This window comes from Simochromis diagramma, unplaced genomic scaffold (genome assembly GCF_900408965.1).
Source record: "Simochromis diagramma unplaced genomic scaffold, fSimDia1.1 OVJJ01000321.1, whole genome shotgun sequence".
NCBI lineage: Eukaryota > Metazoa > Chordata > Actinopteri > Cichliformes > Cichlidae > Simochromis > Simochromis diagramma.
In genome coordinates, this window is record NW_024386772.1 from 6,014,727 (window position 1) to 6,028,466 (window position 13,740).

Genomic DNA, 13,740 nt, shown 5'->3' on the forward strand with positions numbered 1-13,740 from the left:
AGAAATGCCAAAGGAAGTGGGATGGGAAGCTTCCTGCTGGTAAACATCCTCCCAGATTAAGTGTATAATTAAGGAGGGTGCTGTTTATGAAAGCAGGAAGGCAGGGAGTATAAGGGGTGGAGGGTGGAACACTGAAAGGTATCACAAACATATTTCATTCTTTTAACCAGAACCTTCTATACAATATTGTGCTCAGAGAGCCCAACTGATCTGCAATGTGACAGCGGTCAGCAGACACAATCTTTAATCTAAGCTGCCCTCAGGCTCCGAAACTGGATAATTTCTCGGCACACAGTTCATTTCTTCTTCCGTGTTAAAGAACTTGCTGGTGAGAGAACTCTGGCCATTTCCTGCAGGATATTAGAAATGTGTCTTTTTTTCTTCTTCTTCTCTCTCTACAGCAGAAACACAAGTGCATATAACAGCGTAGCCCACTGCAGGTCAACATGAACTTTACATCTAATCTGCCTGGCACAAGGGCCGTGCCCATCTGCTTCTCACCACAGCCTCTCAGCAGATAAAGATCTGATTTCTAAAAACAGACATCTCACATGAGGTGAGAAGGCGAGAGCAGGATGGGCATAGTGGCACATTCAAAGTGGATGGAGAGCTGAGGGGGAGAAGTGGGAGTAAAGAGGAGAGAGCGGGACTTGGCAGGGTTTGAAGCGCTGGTTGTCTGTGATGGTGAGGTGTTCTGTTTTTTTCCCCTTCTCCAGAGAGATAATGACTGAGCCCGGCGTGGGTGTGTTTGTTCTAGATATTCTCATCTTTTTTTTCTTTTTTTTGTCATCCATTTATGTCTAAACATGCCCACAACGCCATGTCACTTCCTAAGCCACTCTGTATTTGTGGCTGTAAAACAGGTGACATCATGGGGAGATAAAAGCTATCAATGAGTTATTATTATTTTATTTTATGTTTGTTTGTTTATTTGTTGGTATTTTGGGAGGAGGGGTTACAAAATGGGAAAAATGTCAACAACATAAACCAACTCCACCTATGAAAAACTCAAGTCGCTCTTTCATTTATGGAAATTATTAAATCCCCCCCCCCCCCGCAAAAAAGAAGAAGCTGGTCAATTCAACATGTTACTCGATAATTAGACATCAATTAAACAAAGGCGTGGTTTTCCTGGGAACCCTCTGGTCAGACGGCATATAAACAAGCGTCACATCACAGTTACATAGCACAGACTTATTAACGCCAGAAAAAATTAAACACAGAACAAGGATGTAGCTATAAATCAAAATCCGTAGTGAGGAAAAACTAGAATATTTCATCCATTTCACTTCTTCTTAAAATCATTAATTTGACTAAATTCATCCGTGCAACGTACACGAGCGTCTCGGCAAATTTATCGACTTAATTGGAGAACAACCTGTTAATCTTCAGAAGTGCAGCAGCTTTAATGTTCACCAGCATCATATAGAGTATGAATTCAAAATAGTAGACGTGGGATTTTTAACATAATACTCCCATAATATTTAAGCTTTACCCTCTTCCCGTGTCTTGGTCTTACCTGTGTGTGTGGGTGATGGTCGAACATGTCCATTTGGATCTCCTGGGTTGAGGTCGAAGGCGTCCTGGACATACTACTTTTCTGTACCATTTGATTTAACTTTTTAAAAATCTATTTTTAGTTTCTAGTTTCGTGTGTTTACGATGGTGTCGATCGACTCATCTTTTTTTTTTTTCTTCGGAGAGAATGAAGCCGCTGATGCGTCTAAGCTGGTTGATAATATAATGGCAACAGCTGCCTCCTTCCAGCCTATAGCGTTACACACTGTCGCACCAGGCTTTTACACAAGAGTCAAGTTATGGGTGTGACGCACGGGTACATCCGGTTATCCTGCTTTCAAAACAAAATTCTTTGAATAGGAAAGAAGCATCACTACAAGTTTTGTTATTTTTACCTGTTTGAAAGTTTTCGATGTTTATTCCGCATAGCACATGTTCAAAACTACGTTTGTTATGTATAAGAAGGTAAAGGTTGTAGAATATTAGAGAGAAATAAATTTGGCAGTGATGGGGAGACAGAACTCCCTTTTCACAGTAAGAGACCTCTGGCAGAACCCGCTTTTGCAAAGAGCCCACCAACAGCCTGAACACACAGCAGAGCAACTAAGGGATGCTTTGGGGACATCTGATCCAGCACGACCTATGAACTTTGACCCCTGTGGTCCTTATGCGCTTTCAGGGTTAGCAAAATGCTCAAAGGCATCGGTAATGCAAAGTGTTACTCTGCAGTAGGACAATAGGCCCAAACATACAACCAGTCATAAGCCGTGTCGGCGTAGTGTGTTACTTGGGCTTTTTCTTTTTAAAAGTATGTAATTAACATGTAATATGTCACATTTTTGGAATAATAACCCCAACGCTGGCCATAAGGAATTACACTCAGCTGAAAAAAAGAACAATGAGTCCTGAAACAGATGAACTGTTCCCTGAGAGTTGAAACAACCTGCCTATCAACATCAAGGTTATGTACAATATGTTTTTTTTTCACTGTTTGCACTGTGTAAACAATGCAAAACACTTGTGCTAAAACTAATACATGGTACCAGTTTTGTTAAATTTATATTTGTGAAAGATGTAACAGTAGAAACTAATGGCTACAAAATCAGTCGACCTAGCGCAGGCAGGCTTTTATTTTGAAGGCAGGATCTTCTAAATACTCTCGGGTTTCTGTGTTTCTCTTTCTGTCTTGACGTCAATTCTTTTCCTTGTGTGCGCTCAACTCAACAGACTCCAGCTGGAAGCCGAGATCCACGCCCCACTGAACAGACCCCACCCTCATTTATCGATTGATGGAGAGAAGCGAGCCGCAGCGATGGATGCTGTGGGTGTGGATAGGCTGTCAAGCTGAGCCACTGGTCCCCGCACCGGGATCCAGGAATCAAAGGTCCTGCGGGGCTGTAATGGGGGGTGAGAATAGTTCAATTTGACAGCTAGTTTGTTGAAGCAGCAGGGAGGCTCAATGCCTTACGTCTCTATGATTTGAAGAAGAGGAGAATGATGTTGATGTGGCCTTGGGTAAAATAAATAAATAAAATAAAATAAATAAACTTTGAGCTATAATGCTGACCCAGAAGCAGGTAAGACTGTCTGATTTGCTAGGAGGGAGCCGGGGCCCAAATTTAGCGTTACCTAGCTAAATACAGAAATATTTTTTAAAAAACGAATCACTATCATCTCACAGTTTTAATGTATCTAGTAAAAAAAAGTTATAAATGATTAACTTAAAGCTTTCAAAATCACCAAACTAAACATAATTTTGGTCTCTTGGAGTTGGAACAACAACAGAAAAGACATAAACGAGTGGACAGCTAAATGCAAATCATCACTTGTGGGCAGATGCATAGGCAAACCATCCCATGAGTACACATCCAGTAAACAATACCTTTTATCTTTGTTGTCCTCTAACTTAAAAACATCCATGCCTTAACCACCTCTTCAGCTAGCTATTTCCCGATTTGTCATTTGATGCTGAGCAGGTAGCATGCACCTGTTTTATTAAGGCACATTGTTTTAGACCGAAAGTGAAAGCAAAGTTTTTGCCACCTTTCAATTGCTCAGATTTGACTTTTTGATGGCATTATTTAGCCTAAGGCCCCGATATTAAATGTATCTGTTGGACAGACATTAGATGGAAGCCAGTAACAGAAGCATGACACATGAGTTGAGGGGAAACTTTTGCAGTCTCATGATTTGATTTGATTTAACTGCATTTACTGTAATAAGTGCAGGCTCCACAGTAGGAACTCAGTGTAACAGTACAACTTTAATTACTTAAATCTTTTATTTATTTCATTAATTTGCATCCTGTTCTGCCTTTGCTTTCAATGACAGATTAAATTGTCTTTGACATGCAGGACAGTACAGATCTATGAAGACCTGTTGCTGTTCCGCTGTTCAAACAATTTTTTAAACCCTCTTTGCTAAAGGGTTTGGTTGGTTTGTCTTTCTCTTTAAAATGCTGCGAAAGTGTTCTGCTGAACTCGACTCAGGCATCAGGTCACAGTTCTTAGTTTCTTCTTTTTTAGAAATTCTTTTTTTGGCAATGTGCTCTCAATGCTGGAATATTCCTCCTCTGCTACTCTCTTGTCCGCTAGTATTTTTGATATATTAAAAAACAAAAAACAAAAAAAACCAACGTTATTGTACAGTACTCCCACCTCAGTAATAAAGAATTATTAGCATGCATTTACTGAGGAAATCATGGACATGATCACACCAAATATGCCACCAAACAAGGACTACAAAGAAAACCACAGACACCTCTATACATCTATACATCAATACAGAGACCATGAAAAGAGCCCTCAGCTTCTGGTTTCTGGGGGTTCACATCACTGAGCACCTTTCCTGGGATGATGACACCTTTATTTATTAAAAAAGTCAAAGAGAGCCAACTCCCCCCTATAATGGCTTGCCAAATTTTACAGACTGCGCTCACAAGCTGCATGACAGCCTGGTAAGGTAGCAGCACCAAAGCTGACAAAAAGCCACTCCAGTGTGTTTTGAAAACAGCACAAAACATTGTTGCCAGCCATCTCTGGAACATCTCTGCATCACTCACTGCTTGAAGAGTGCTGAGCAACTTCACAAAGACACATGCTGGACACCATTTGTTCAAGTTCCTTGCAGCAGGCGGGTGCTTTAGTGCTATAAAAGCATCCACAAACAGATTGAAACTCAAATTCTTCACAACAGCTGCAACACCACTGAACTGTACTTCATGTACAGTCCTGATGTGCAATATTCTTATGTTCAATTTTACCGGTGTATGACAAAAACTGTGCACCAGAAGCTACTTAGCCATGGACACCCATGCCATGAAGCACCTGGTGCACAGTTTTTCTGCTGATGTTAAAGACAGAGGACATTTAGAACTCTGTCAGCAGATGGTTGGCCACTTTTGCACACTAGTTAGGGACCCACTAACTTTATTTGATCTCCCACTTTGTGTCTGAGTTGCTTTGGCTCCTAAAAATATCCACTTTGCTTTGCTTTAATTGAAAGATTAAGTGGTGTGGTCCAACACTTCTGTTCCTATACATTATGTGACGTTGCTTCCACACTGACAATAAAGGTCTTGTATACTGAATCTGACCAAAAAATATATTTATACTATTCAAGATCTTTAGAAAAGTTTAATCTCAAAATGTTTTTTTCATGCTGTCTGATGCATCTGTTTTTCAGCTTTTTTAGCTGTTCGCTGAAGCTCATCATGCAGCTTTAACTCACATCTATTGATGCAAACTTCCACATTTCTGTGATACTTCATGGAGATTGTAAAGTCAAAGAGTGTCCCCTAAAAAAGGAGCTGAAACACCTTAAAAGGCTGTAAAACGTCAAGTGCAAGCGCAAGTCTCTGAGGGCCCATTTGGTATTTGATTCCTGCATATTATTCAGTGTGGCATTTTCAGATGTTTATACGGCCAACTGTTATAGCGAATTATTCCCACCTCAAGTGCATGGCTGAAATCGAAATGAGCAGCCGGTTCCCAAAATTATCGTTAGGTTTGGGTGTTGATGAGTTTTAGATGACGACAGTCACGGAAGTGTAATAAACACTGAGTTCACAGAGCATTGATGATATCCGTGTAAATCTGAATAAACAAAGGGATGATTCATCCACCTCCTCCTCTCGTATCAACCAGTCATAAAGGAAAATGAACCCCACACCTGCAGCAGTCTTTGATAAAGCCCTTCTGGGGGGAAATCAGTGTGACGTCCTGATTCGAGTTGATGCCCACTCACAAGATCGTCCTCTGCGGCTGCAGGTCATACTTCCGCTGAGCTCAGTTTAGCATAGGAGGAAGGAGCAAAAACGGATCATATTTTACTTATATTCATATTTTATCATATTTTACATATTTACTGAAATTATGGTAGTCATGTCTCTGAACAGTCCCTTTAACTCTCCTGCAGCGACTGGCTGACATCCTCCTTCAAGAAGAACATAATGTGCAGCAGGAGAACAGGACTTTCTATCTAGCCTCTCGTGTTTTTTTTTTTAATCTCTCTACTGCTACCCAAGGTAGCTCAAGGTAGTCAGCTCTAGTATCCATTTACTTTTCCACAAGGATCAACACTATAATAAATGTGCAGCCATGACATTTTAATTCAGTACATGGTGATTTTCTCGGCTCTTTGGTTTCTGCCTGCTGTGTTTTTGTGTCCTTTTATGTGAGTGATGATTTCATAAACAATATGAATGAAATCTCACAAATAGGAGTTCAAACTCACTATGATTGACATCCTGATGATTTCAACATTAAAAATATCACTCACTGTAGCATCCCGGTGCTCATAGGAGGATTCAGTAGATTCCTTACTGGCTCAGTGAAGAGAGACTTTCAGTGATGTTGATACTACAGAAGACAAATCAATACTTTTTGACCCATTAAATGTTACAGTATAACAACAGCCAATTAATTGCACCTCTTAATGGCAGGGATTCAAATCTTGAGGGAAGCAAGAGTGCAGGGCTGATTTAAATTTGAAAATGTGTCTTGGTCAGGAGTGAGTGAACAAATGCTATGGAAACACTTATTTATTCTAAGCTGTGGATTCAGAAGAAATGAGAGATGCTCATTGTACATCTATACACATTTACTGAATTATTAGATAGAATCAAGATTAGCATTATTATAATTTGTTTGAAGCATTAGGTTCCGATAATGCTAATTAGATGCAAGATTGCATTGCAAATGAGCAGCCTTTTGTTCGATATTTGTTAAGGGAAGGCATTTTTGTTTCCCCTGCAAAGCAAAAACGTAACTCAAACTGGGGTGTTATTTGCACCAGAGGACAACAGAGACTACGCACTGAGGCCTCGAAAAGCCATGGCAGTTCAGATGAGCTATATTGCTTCTCTTCCTGGGCAGACAGTGGCCCAACACAAAGTTCATGGAGTTTATAGATTGTTTTCTCTCTTGCTGGATGACACATTCCTCTGCAGTGAGGAGGAGAGTTGATGATCTAGTACTTTGTGCTGAACTTCCCCCTCAGATGGTGATTTTCACTCGTATTACCTGAGGTGAAGAAGTCACACAAGTGGTCCTCATTCACCCACACAACAGGTTTGCAGTGTTGCCATAGTGATGGGCTGCTGCTCCTGGTGTGGATGAAAAGCAGAGGATACTATAACAGCATTCTTACTAAGTGGCCGGTCAAATGGTAATGTATCAGATGGCTATTTTTTGTAAGTCTATTCACAAGAATCCCACTCACTAACCAACTTTATTTTTAAAGAAGACACTCATATATAAGTTGATATATAAGTGTTAAAAGATCAGCAAGGTAATATTAATCCGTTAAGGGGTTTAAAAACATACAATAAATGCTTAAAGACACAAAGGAAGCCAGTGAAGGGAGGCCAGAACAGGGGAGATATGCTTCAGCTTATGGGTTCTGGTAAGAAGGCGAGCAGCTGCATTTTGGACGAATATTAGCAAGCAGTTTGCTAACTGTAGCATGGGAGATGGGTGGTCTCGCAGGGTGTCTTGCATTGAAATCTGCTGCAATGACCCGGTTACTGCGTTCACCAGATATCAACACAATTTCGATCCGCTCCTCACGTGTTAACCTCTTCGACATGTCAATGGCTGTGAACAAAGAGAAACTTGTAAATAGCTCATGAAAGAATAAAGTTACGTTGAAACCAAGCACACCATTGTTTTTCTTGTGACATTACCAATAAGTTTGATGTGTCACATGATCCTCTTCCTATTGAAAAAACAAAGTTGTATCCAAGATGGCCGACTTCTAAATGGCCACCATGGTCACCACCCATCTTGAGGAGTTTGCCCCCTCACATATACTAATGTGCCACAAACAGGACTTTAATATCATATCACCAACCATTCCTATTTTATTACGCTGTATCCATATAAATGGCCCATCCTGTATATCAGTGGTTCAGGTTGCTGGCGGTGATGTGATGGTATGGGGGATACTTTGTGGCACATTTTGTGCCCATCAGACATTATTCAAATACCACCCTACTTGAGTATTGTTGCTGACCATGTTCATCCCTTTATGAGCACAGTGTACCAATCTTCCAAAGACTGCTTCTAGTAGAATAACAAAGCTCAAACTATATGTTTTCGAGTAGCTGAAAATGATCTTTATTTGTCATTCTTGACACTCCTGGTTCTCAATCACACTTTTGCTATTTTACTCAGCAGGTTAATTATTTACTCAGCGGCTTTTACACCTTTACATGGTGAATTTCACACTACATCACTCACAGTTCAGACAGTGTGAAGATAATTATATTTTGTGCAATATTATGGGAAACGTTTCTCCTTGCAATTTCTTTTTGTTGGAAATAGCAATTATTTTTCTACACTGGTTATGGAACGAAAGGAGACCACATTGTTTGATGTCAGTGAAAATGATCAACCTACAGAGGGCTAAATTCAAAGATAACCAATAAAAAATAAAAAATAAAAGTGAACAGTGATACCTCAGGCTAGTTTGTTTTGTCAAAATTTTATTGCAGCAACTCAAAATGGTACTCAGTAGTTTGTATGGTTCCTATGTGTTTGTGTGCATGCCTGACAATGTTGTGAGAAAAGCTAAACTAATAAATGAAGGATGCATTCTGGTTGGATATTCTCCCATATCTGAACCAAGCCATCACTGAGATCTTGGACTGTCTGAGTGCAACTTGGTGGTTTTAGATGGACAGAAAGATAATGACCCAGATGTGTTCAACTGGATTTAAGTCAGGTGAGAGTGCATACTGTTTCCACGTGGTTGGGTGTTGTTATGCGCCAAGAGGAACCCAGGACCTACTGCACCAGCACTGTGTGTTCTTCTATGGATATGTCTCTCCACAACATCACTGACCACCACCAAACCAGTCATGAAGAATGATGTAACAGGCAGCATAACGTTCTCCACAGCTTCTCCAGACACTTCCAGATCTATCACGTGTGCTCAGTGTGAACCTACTCTGATATGTGAGAGGCACAGGGCTCATTAGAGGATGCCATTGCCAGAAGGTTTGCAGTCTCTCCCAACATAGCTCTCTGAAGAGCTAGACAGAACTGAAGAAGGTCCTCAAACCATCTGAATGAACCAAAATGATCTTCAGCAGGCCACTGGTGTTAATGTCTCTGCCTAAGCAATCACAAATACTCCTCATGATGGTGGCCTGAGGACTTGACGTCAAAACCTTGACCATACCTGTGCCACTTCGGTATGGTCCAGGTTTTGCCTTTGTCTTAACACTGACCCTAGTCAAATGCGAGATTACTGAAAAAAGAGTCAAAAGATAAGATGAGGAGTGAAAAATTGTCAGTGACCTGTAACACCATTCCTGTTCAGGGGTTATGTCTCATTGCTTCTCGTCTAGTGCACCTGTTGTTGGTTTGATTATCACCAAAGCAGCTGAAACTGATTAACAACTGCTAATATGACCAGATCAATATTCCAGACGTTTAATGACTTCATGATATACTACTATATGGCATACTAATTTTTTAATATTAAAAAAAATGTCATTGTCATTTTAGTTACGTTGTCCTTTCATTGACTCGAACGCAACGCCACTTGCAGGATGATAAAAGGGGGCTGTCCTGTAATTTTTTTTAAAGGAAAAACAAACCTTTAGGATTCAAAGTGAAACTAAGAATAGAAAAATGTATTTAAATTTTTTTTTTTAACGTTCATGGTTTGTTCGAGTTTTTGTGTCTCAACACCGCTATCATGTGGTGTAACGTCAGAAAACACCCAATTACCTCTCCACCCATAATGCAGTGCAGCAATGCTGGGCAGTGCCATTATTTGGCAAAAGGGGATGTCACCGATATAAACTTTTAAAATGCGATAAAGACTTCCTTTCTCTCTGTCACTTTCCTATGTATTTATTGCTCCAATTTGGATATATAGTAACATTATGTAAAAATTAAAGTGATAATAATGTCCATTATTGTATGGGTCGACATCGAGCTGTTTCACAGATCAGAGATGGACTCTCCTCAGAAATGGTAGCTTCCGGTCCGTCTCTGAAGCCTTCCTTTTCCTACTGAAGTAGCAGCCATGAGGTAGGAGCCGAGGCGATTCCATAGTAAAAGTCAAAATTTAAGCGTTAAAATGCGCAGTTTTCAGTATCGTACCATTTTATTAAGACACGCAAAGTCCCTTTTTATCAATATATAAAGTTTATAGATCTGTCCAAAGTTAGCATGGCATGTTTTTACGGTGCTTTGTGTAACACGATGTAGCAGACGGAGAGGCCATGTTGTCAGCCCGGCTGGTAGTTAGCCGTACAGCTAGCTTTTAACTAATCCTCTCGTAATTCTTTGGTGTGTTAACAACACTTTTACAGCCTTAAAAAGACATTCTGCTTTTAAGACTACAGGAACAAATTTTGGGGGTCTAATCTCAGCTGTAATTCTGACCGGTGGTTGTTTGTGCCTCCCGCAGCATGCTCAGGCTCCAGAAGAGGCTGGCCTCCAGCGTACTACGCTGCGGCAAGAAGAAGGTCTGGCTGGACCCCAATGAGACCAACGAGATCGCCAACGCCAACTCCCGTAAGCAGAACAAAAAGTAGTTTTGTAGTTTGTCCTTTAAGCCTTGTTAGCGGCTCAGTTTAAAAGTTCACCGGCTCATGCAAAGTTATCTACACGTGTGTGACCAAAACTGAGCCAGAGGATCAGCTCAGCTAAATAAATTAAGTTCCCTGCATACTCGATGCACAGCGAATTTATAACATCACAATCTTACAGGTGAACTCCAGTGTTAATGTGTATCAACACTGGAAACTAACGCAGCAGGCCTCCTCAGTTTGATTTGGCAGTTTTTATGTCAGACGCCCATCTGAAGGGATTTAGGTGGAGCTGCTAAATATTTGTATATACACTTCACTAATATTAATTTTAAAAAACTAGTGTTTCAACTATACATCAGTCTCTTTAGGTCATACTGCTGTTTCATGTACTGCAGAAATTAGACAGTGTGTACTCTTAATACTGATGCTGAGAGAACGGTGGGATTTTAATCTTGGTTTCATTTTTTTAAATTTCAATAATTTAATAGTTTGTTAGGTTAATGCTTGTTAAGTAATTCATTACAGTGTTGACCAAAACAATTATGATCTTTTTTTGCTTTACTGGAGCAATATTAAACCAATATGAGTCAGTGACGTGAGTATGAAGTGATGTACATAATCTAGTATTTAACTGCAGCATAAGCGCTCTGGAGCAGTTCTACTTTCTAGTTTGGTTTTTTTGGGGGTGGAAATTTTTAATATTAGTTAACACTCTTCTGTACTTGGTGAATGAATTGTGGATATCCGAGGATCATACTCAGCACTGCTTTGATAGGTAGAAACCACAAAGGTGGTATTCATTGCATCCCATCGTCTCATTTTATTTTCTTCCATTTTCAGGCCAGCAGATCCGTAAACTGGTAAAGGATGGTCTTATCATCCGCAAACCTGTTACGGTCCACTCCAGGGCCCGCTGCCGCAAGAACACACTGGCGCGTCGCAAGGGAAGACACACAGGCTACGGTAGGTTAAAACTTGCAAAGCAAAGCAGAAAGTGATTACATTTTTAAGATGATATTGAACGACAAAGCTAATTAAAATTTTGTTTGCGTTATCATCGGTACTTGATGTGTCTTTATTGCGTGTCCAGGTAAGAGAAAGGGTACTGCCAACGCTCGTATGCCCGAGAAGCTGACCTGGATGCGCCGCATGAGGATCTTGCGTCGTCTGCTGCGTCGCTACAGGGAGTCCAAGAAGATTGACAGGCACATGTAGGTTCTGCAGTGGTTAAATAAAGACTCTCTGGACACTCTCTGAAATCTAGTTGATTTTTAGTTAATAAAGTCAGCTCAGTGAAATGTGCTGGTATTTATAGAATTATTCTTGGGCTAAAGAATTTGCTTTTAAATCCTTTTCCCTCACTTTGTGTGGGTGGGCGTTGTTCTTGTTTTTTGTTTTATTTAATTGTGATGCCCTTCATTTATTTTCCACATGATCCGTTTCAGGTACCACAGCCTCTACCTGAGGGCTAAGGGTAATGTGTTCAAGAACAAGCGCATCCTTATGGAGCACATTCACAAGCTGAAGGCAGACAAGGCCCGCAAGAAGCTCCTGGCGTAAGTATTTTTACATCTTTAATTGGCACAGTGACGTCTATTTGTGGCATCTGGATTGTTTTGAAAGCCCAGGTTAAAACATGTGCCCTGACCACGAGAAGTCTAGAAAGACGAAACAAAACATTTCAGTAAAGTCAAAAGAAAAGCTAAAATAGAAATGAATAAGCTCAGCAAATTAAAATCTAAATCAACTGCAGGGCAAAACCTGAAGTAAAATGGCTCGATAAATACAGAAGCACAAGTAGCCGTGGAGGGTTGAAATAAAGCTCTTCAGACAAGAGCAGAGATTTATCTGCTACACAGACGTGCTCTGTGGAGAGTTACTGCTTGAGGTCTGAAAGATTTCCGGTGTCTGTTCTTGTGACAAAAAAACTGAATCAGTCTGTTAGAGAAAGTGCTCTGCTGCCTGTGCAGCTTAAGTGCAGAGGGTTGGTTACGCTAGATCGGTTTGTTCGAAAAACTCCATAGCGACTGTGAAGGAGTCTTGTTTGTTGGGTGTTAGCAATGCTAATGATCTGTGGATTGTGTTGACTATACCTGCATCTTTATATAATTTAGCAGTTGTGAGGGAAGAACTAAAAGATCAGTGTTTTTGTTCCGCCCTTACATAAAGGATGTTTTCAGTCTTTAGTGTGTCAGTTTTAAGGATTTGGTCAAATAAAAAGAAAACACACTGATGTTAAACATCTGTGGTAAAATAGCTGTGGCGGCTGTGATTATGCACTGTATGAACACGCGTGTCTCTCCCGTTTGTCCTGCAGCGATCAGGCCGAGGCTCGTCGTTCCAAGACAAGAGAGGCCCGCAAGCGCCGAGAGGAGCGTCTCCAGGCCAAGAAGGAGGAGATCATCAAGAACTTGTCCAAGGAGGAGGAGACAAAGAAGTAATCTGGCTTTTTATGTCCTGCCTGACTGCCACCTGTCAAGTGCTGATAATAAAAGTGTACATAAACACAACAGTAGTCTTGTGTGTTTACTTCCATCATGATGACACTAATGCAGGGGTGGGCAACTCCAGGCCTCGACGGCCGGTGTCCCTGCAGGTTTTAGATGTGTCCTTGAACCAACACAGCTGATTTAAATGGCTAAATTAGCTCCTCAACATGTCCTGAAGTTCTCCAGAGGCCTGGTAACGAGCTAATCTTGCGATTCAGGTGTGTTGACCCAAGGTGAGATCTAAAACCTGCAGGACACTGGCTCTCGGGGCCTGGAATTGCCCACCCCTGCACTAATGCATTAGCAATATCTTTTAATTGAGAAAACCTTAAGGCTTAACACACTGTGACATGTTTTATTACATGCGACCAAATATCCATCTGTCTGTGTGCACGTACATTCAATAAATAGGCAATAAAAACCAAACGCATATACTTAACACCTGTTATCAAGTATGTGTGCCAAGTGGTTACATTCTTTTGCTGAAAGTTCATGTTTAGCATTTCTCCACTTAATTTAGTGCTGGTTCAGTGTATATAAAAATATGTTGGATCTGTTGATTTTAAAAAAAAAAAAAAAAAAAAAAAAAGCAAAACCCAGCAGGGTGGCACAACATTGCTGGTCCCAAAGTTAACCACTGCTATCAGTAGTTACCAGAGTGGCAATGAAAGAAGTTCTTGTATT

General features: G+C 40.6%; 2 protein-coding genes across 7 annotated transcripts in view; one reads left to right on the plus strand and one right to left on the minus strand.

Moving 5' to 3' along the window:
* The window catches only part of cacnb1 (calcium channel, voltage-dependent, beta 1 subunit), a 39,147-nt gene extending 37,359 nt beyond the window's left edge, over positions 1–1,788 (minus strand). For 4 of the 5 annotated variants that reach the window (XM_040044990.1, XM_040044983.1, XM_040044978.1 and 1 more), the window contains exon 1: positions 1,520–1,787. In XM_040044990.1, the coding sequence (XP_039900924.1) occupies positions 1,520–1,609 (90 nt within the window). In that variant the 5' untranslated portion in view covers positions 1,610–1,787. Of the gene's footprint in view, positions 1–1,519 lie in introns of all 5 variants that reach the window. The other variant, XM_040045004.1, reaches the window with a different exon arrangement.
* Positions 551–13,077, plus strand: rpl19 (ribosomal protein L19). Of its 2 annotated transcripts, none has more exons than XM_040045096.1 (6): positions 551–556; positions 10,444–10,550; positions 11,408–11,530; positions 11,658–11,778; positions 12,013–12,123; positions 12,885–13,077. In XM_040045096.1, exons 1-6 carry the CDS (start codon positions 552–554, stop codon positions 13,006–13,008), a joined length of 591 nt encoding a protein of 196 aa, XP_039901030.1. In that variant the 5' UTR covers position 551; the 3' UTR covers positions 13,009–13,077. The 2 variants fall into 2 exon arrangements, with proteins under 2 accessions (XP_039901030.1, XP_039901023.1); XM_040045089.1 differs by lacking the exon at positions 551–556 and adding an exon at positions 10,000–10,061.
* The last annotated feature ends 663 nt before the right edge of the window (positions 13,078–13,740 follow it).

Coding starts and splice junctions, on each gene's coding strand:
- rpl19 (XM_040045096.1), top strand. Junction 11,531..11,657: donor GGGAAGACACACAGGCTACG/GTAGGTTAAAAC, acceptor TTGCGTGTCCAG/GTAAGAGAAAGGGTACTGCC. Junction 12,124..12,884: donor GCCCGCAAGAAGCTCCTGGC/GTAAGTATTTTT, acceptor TTTGTCCTGCAG/CGATCAGGCCGAGGCTCGTC.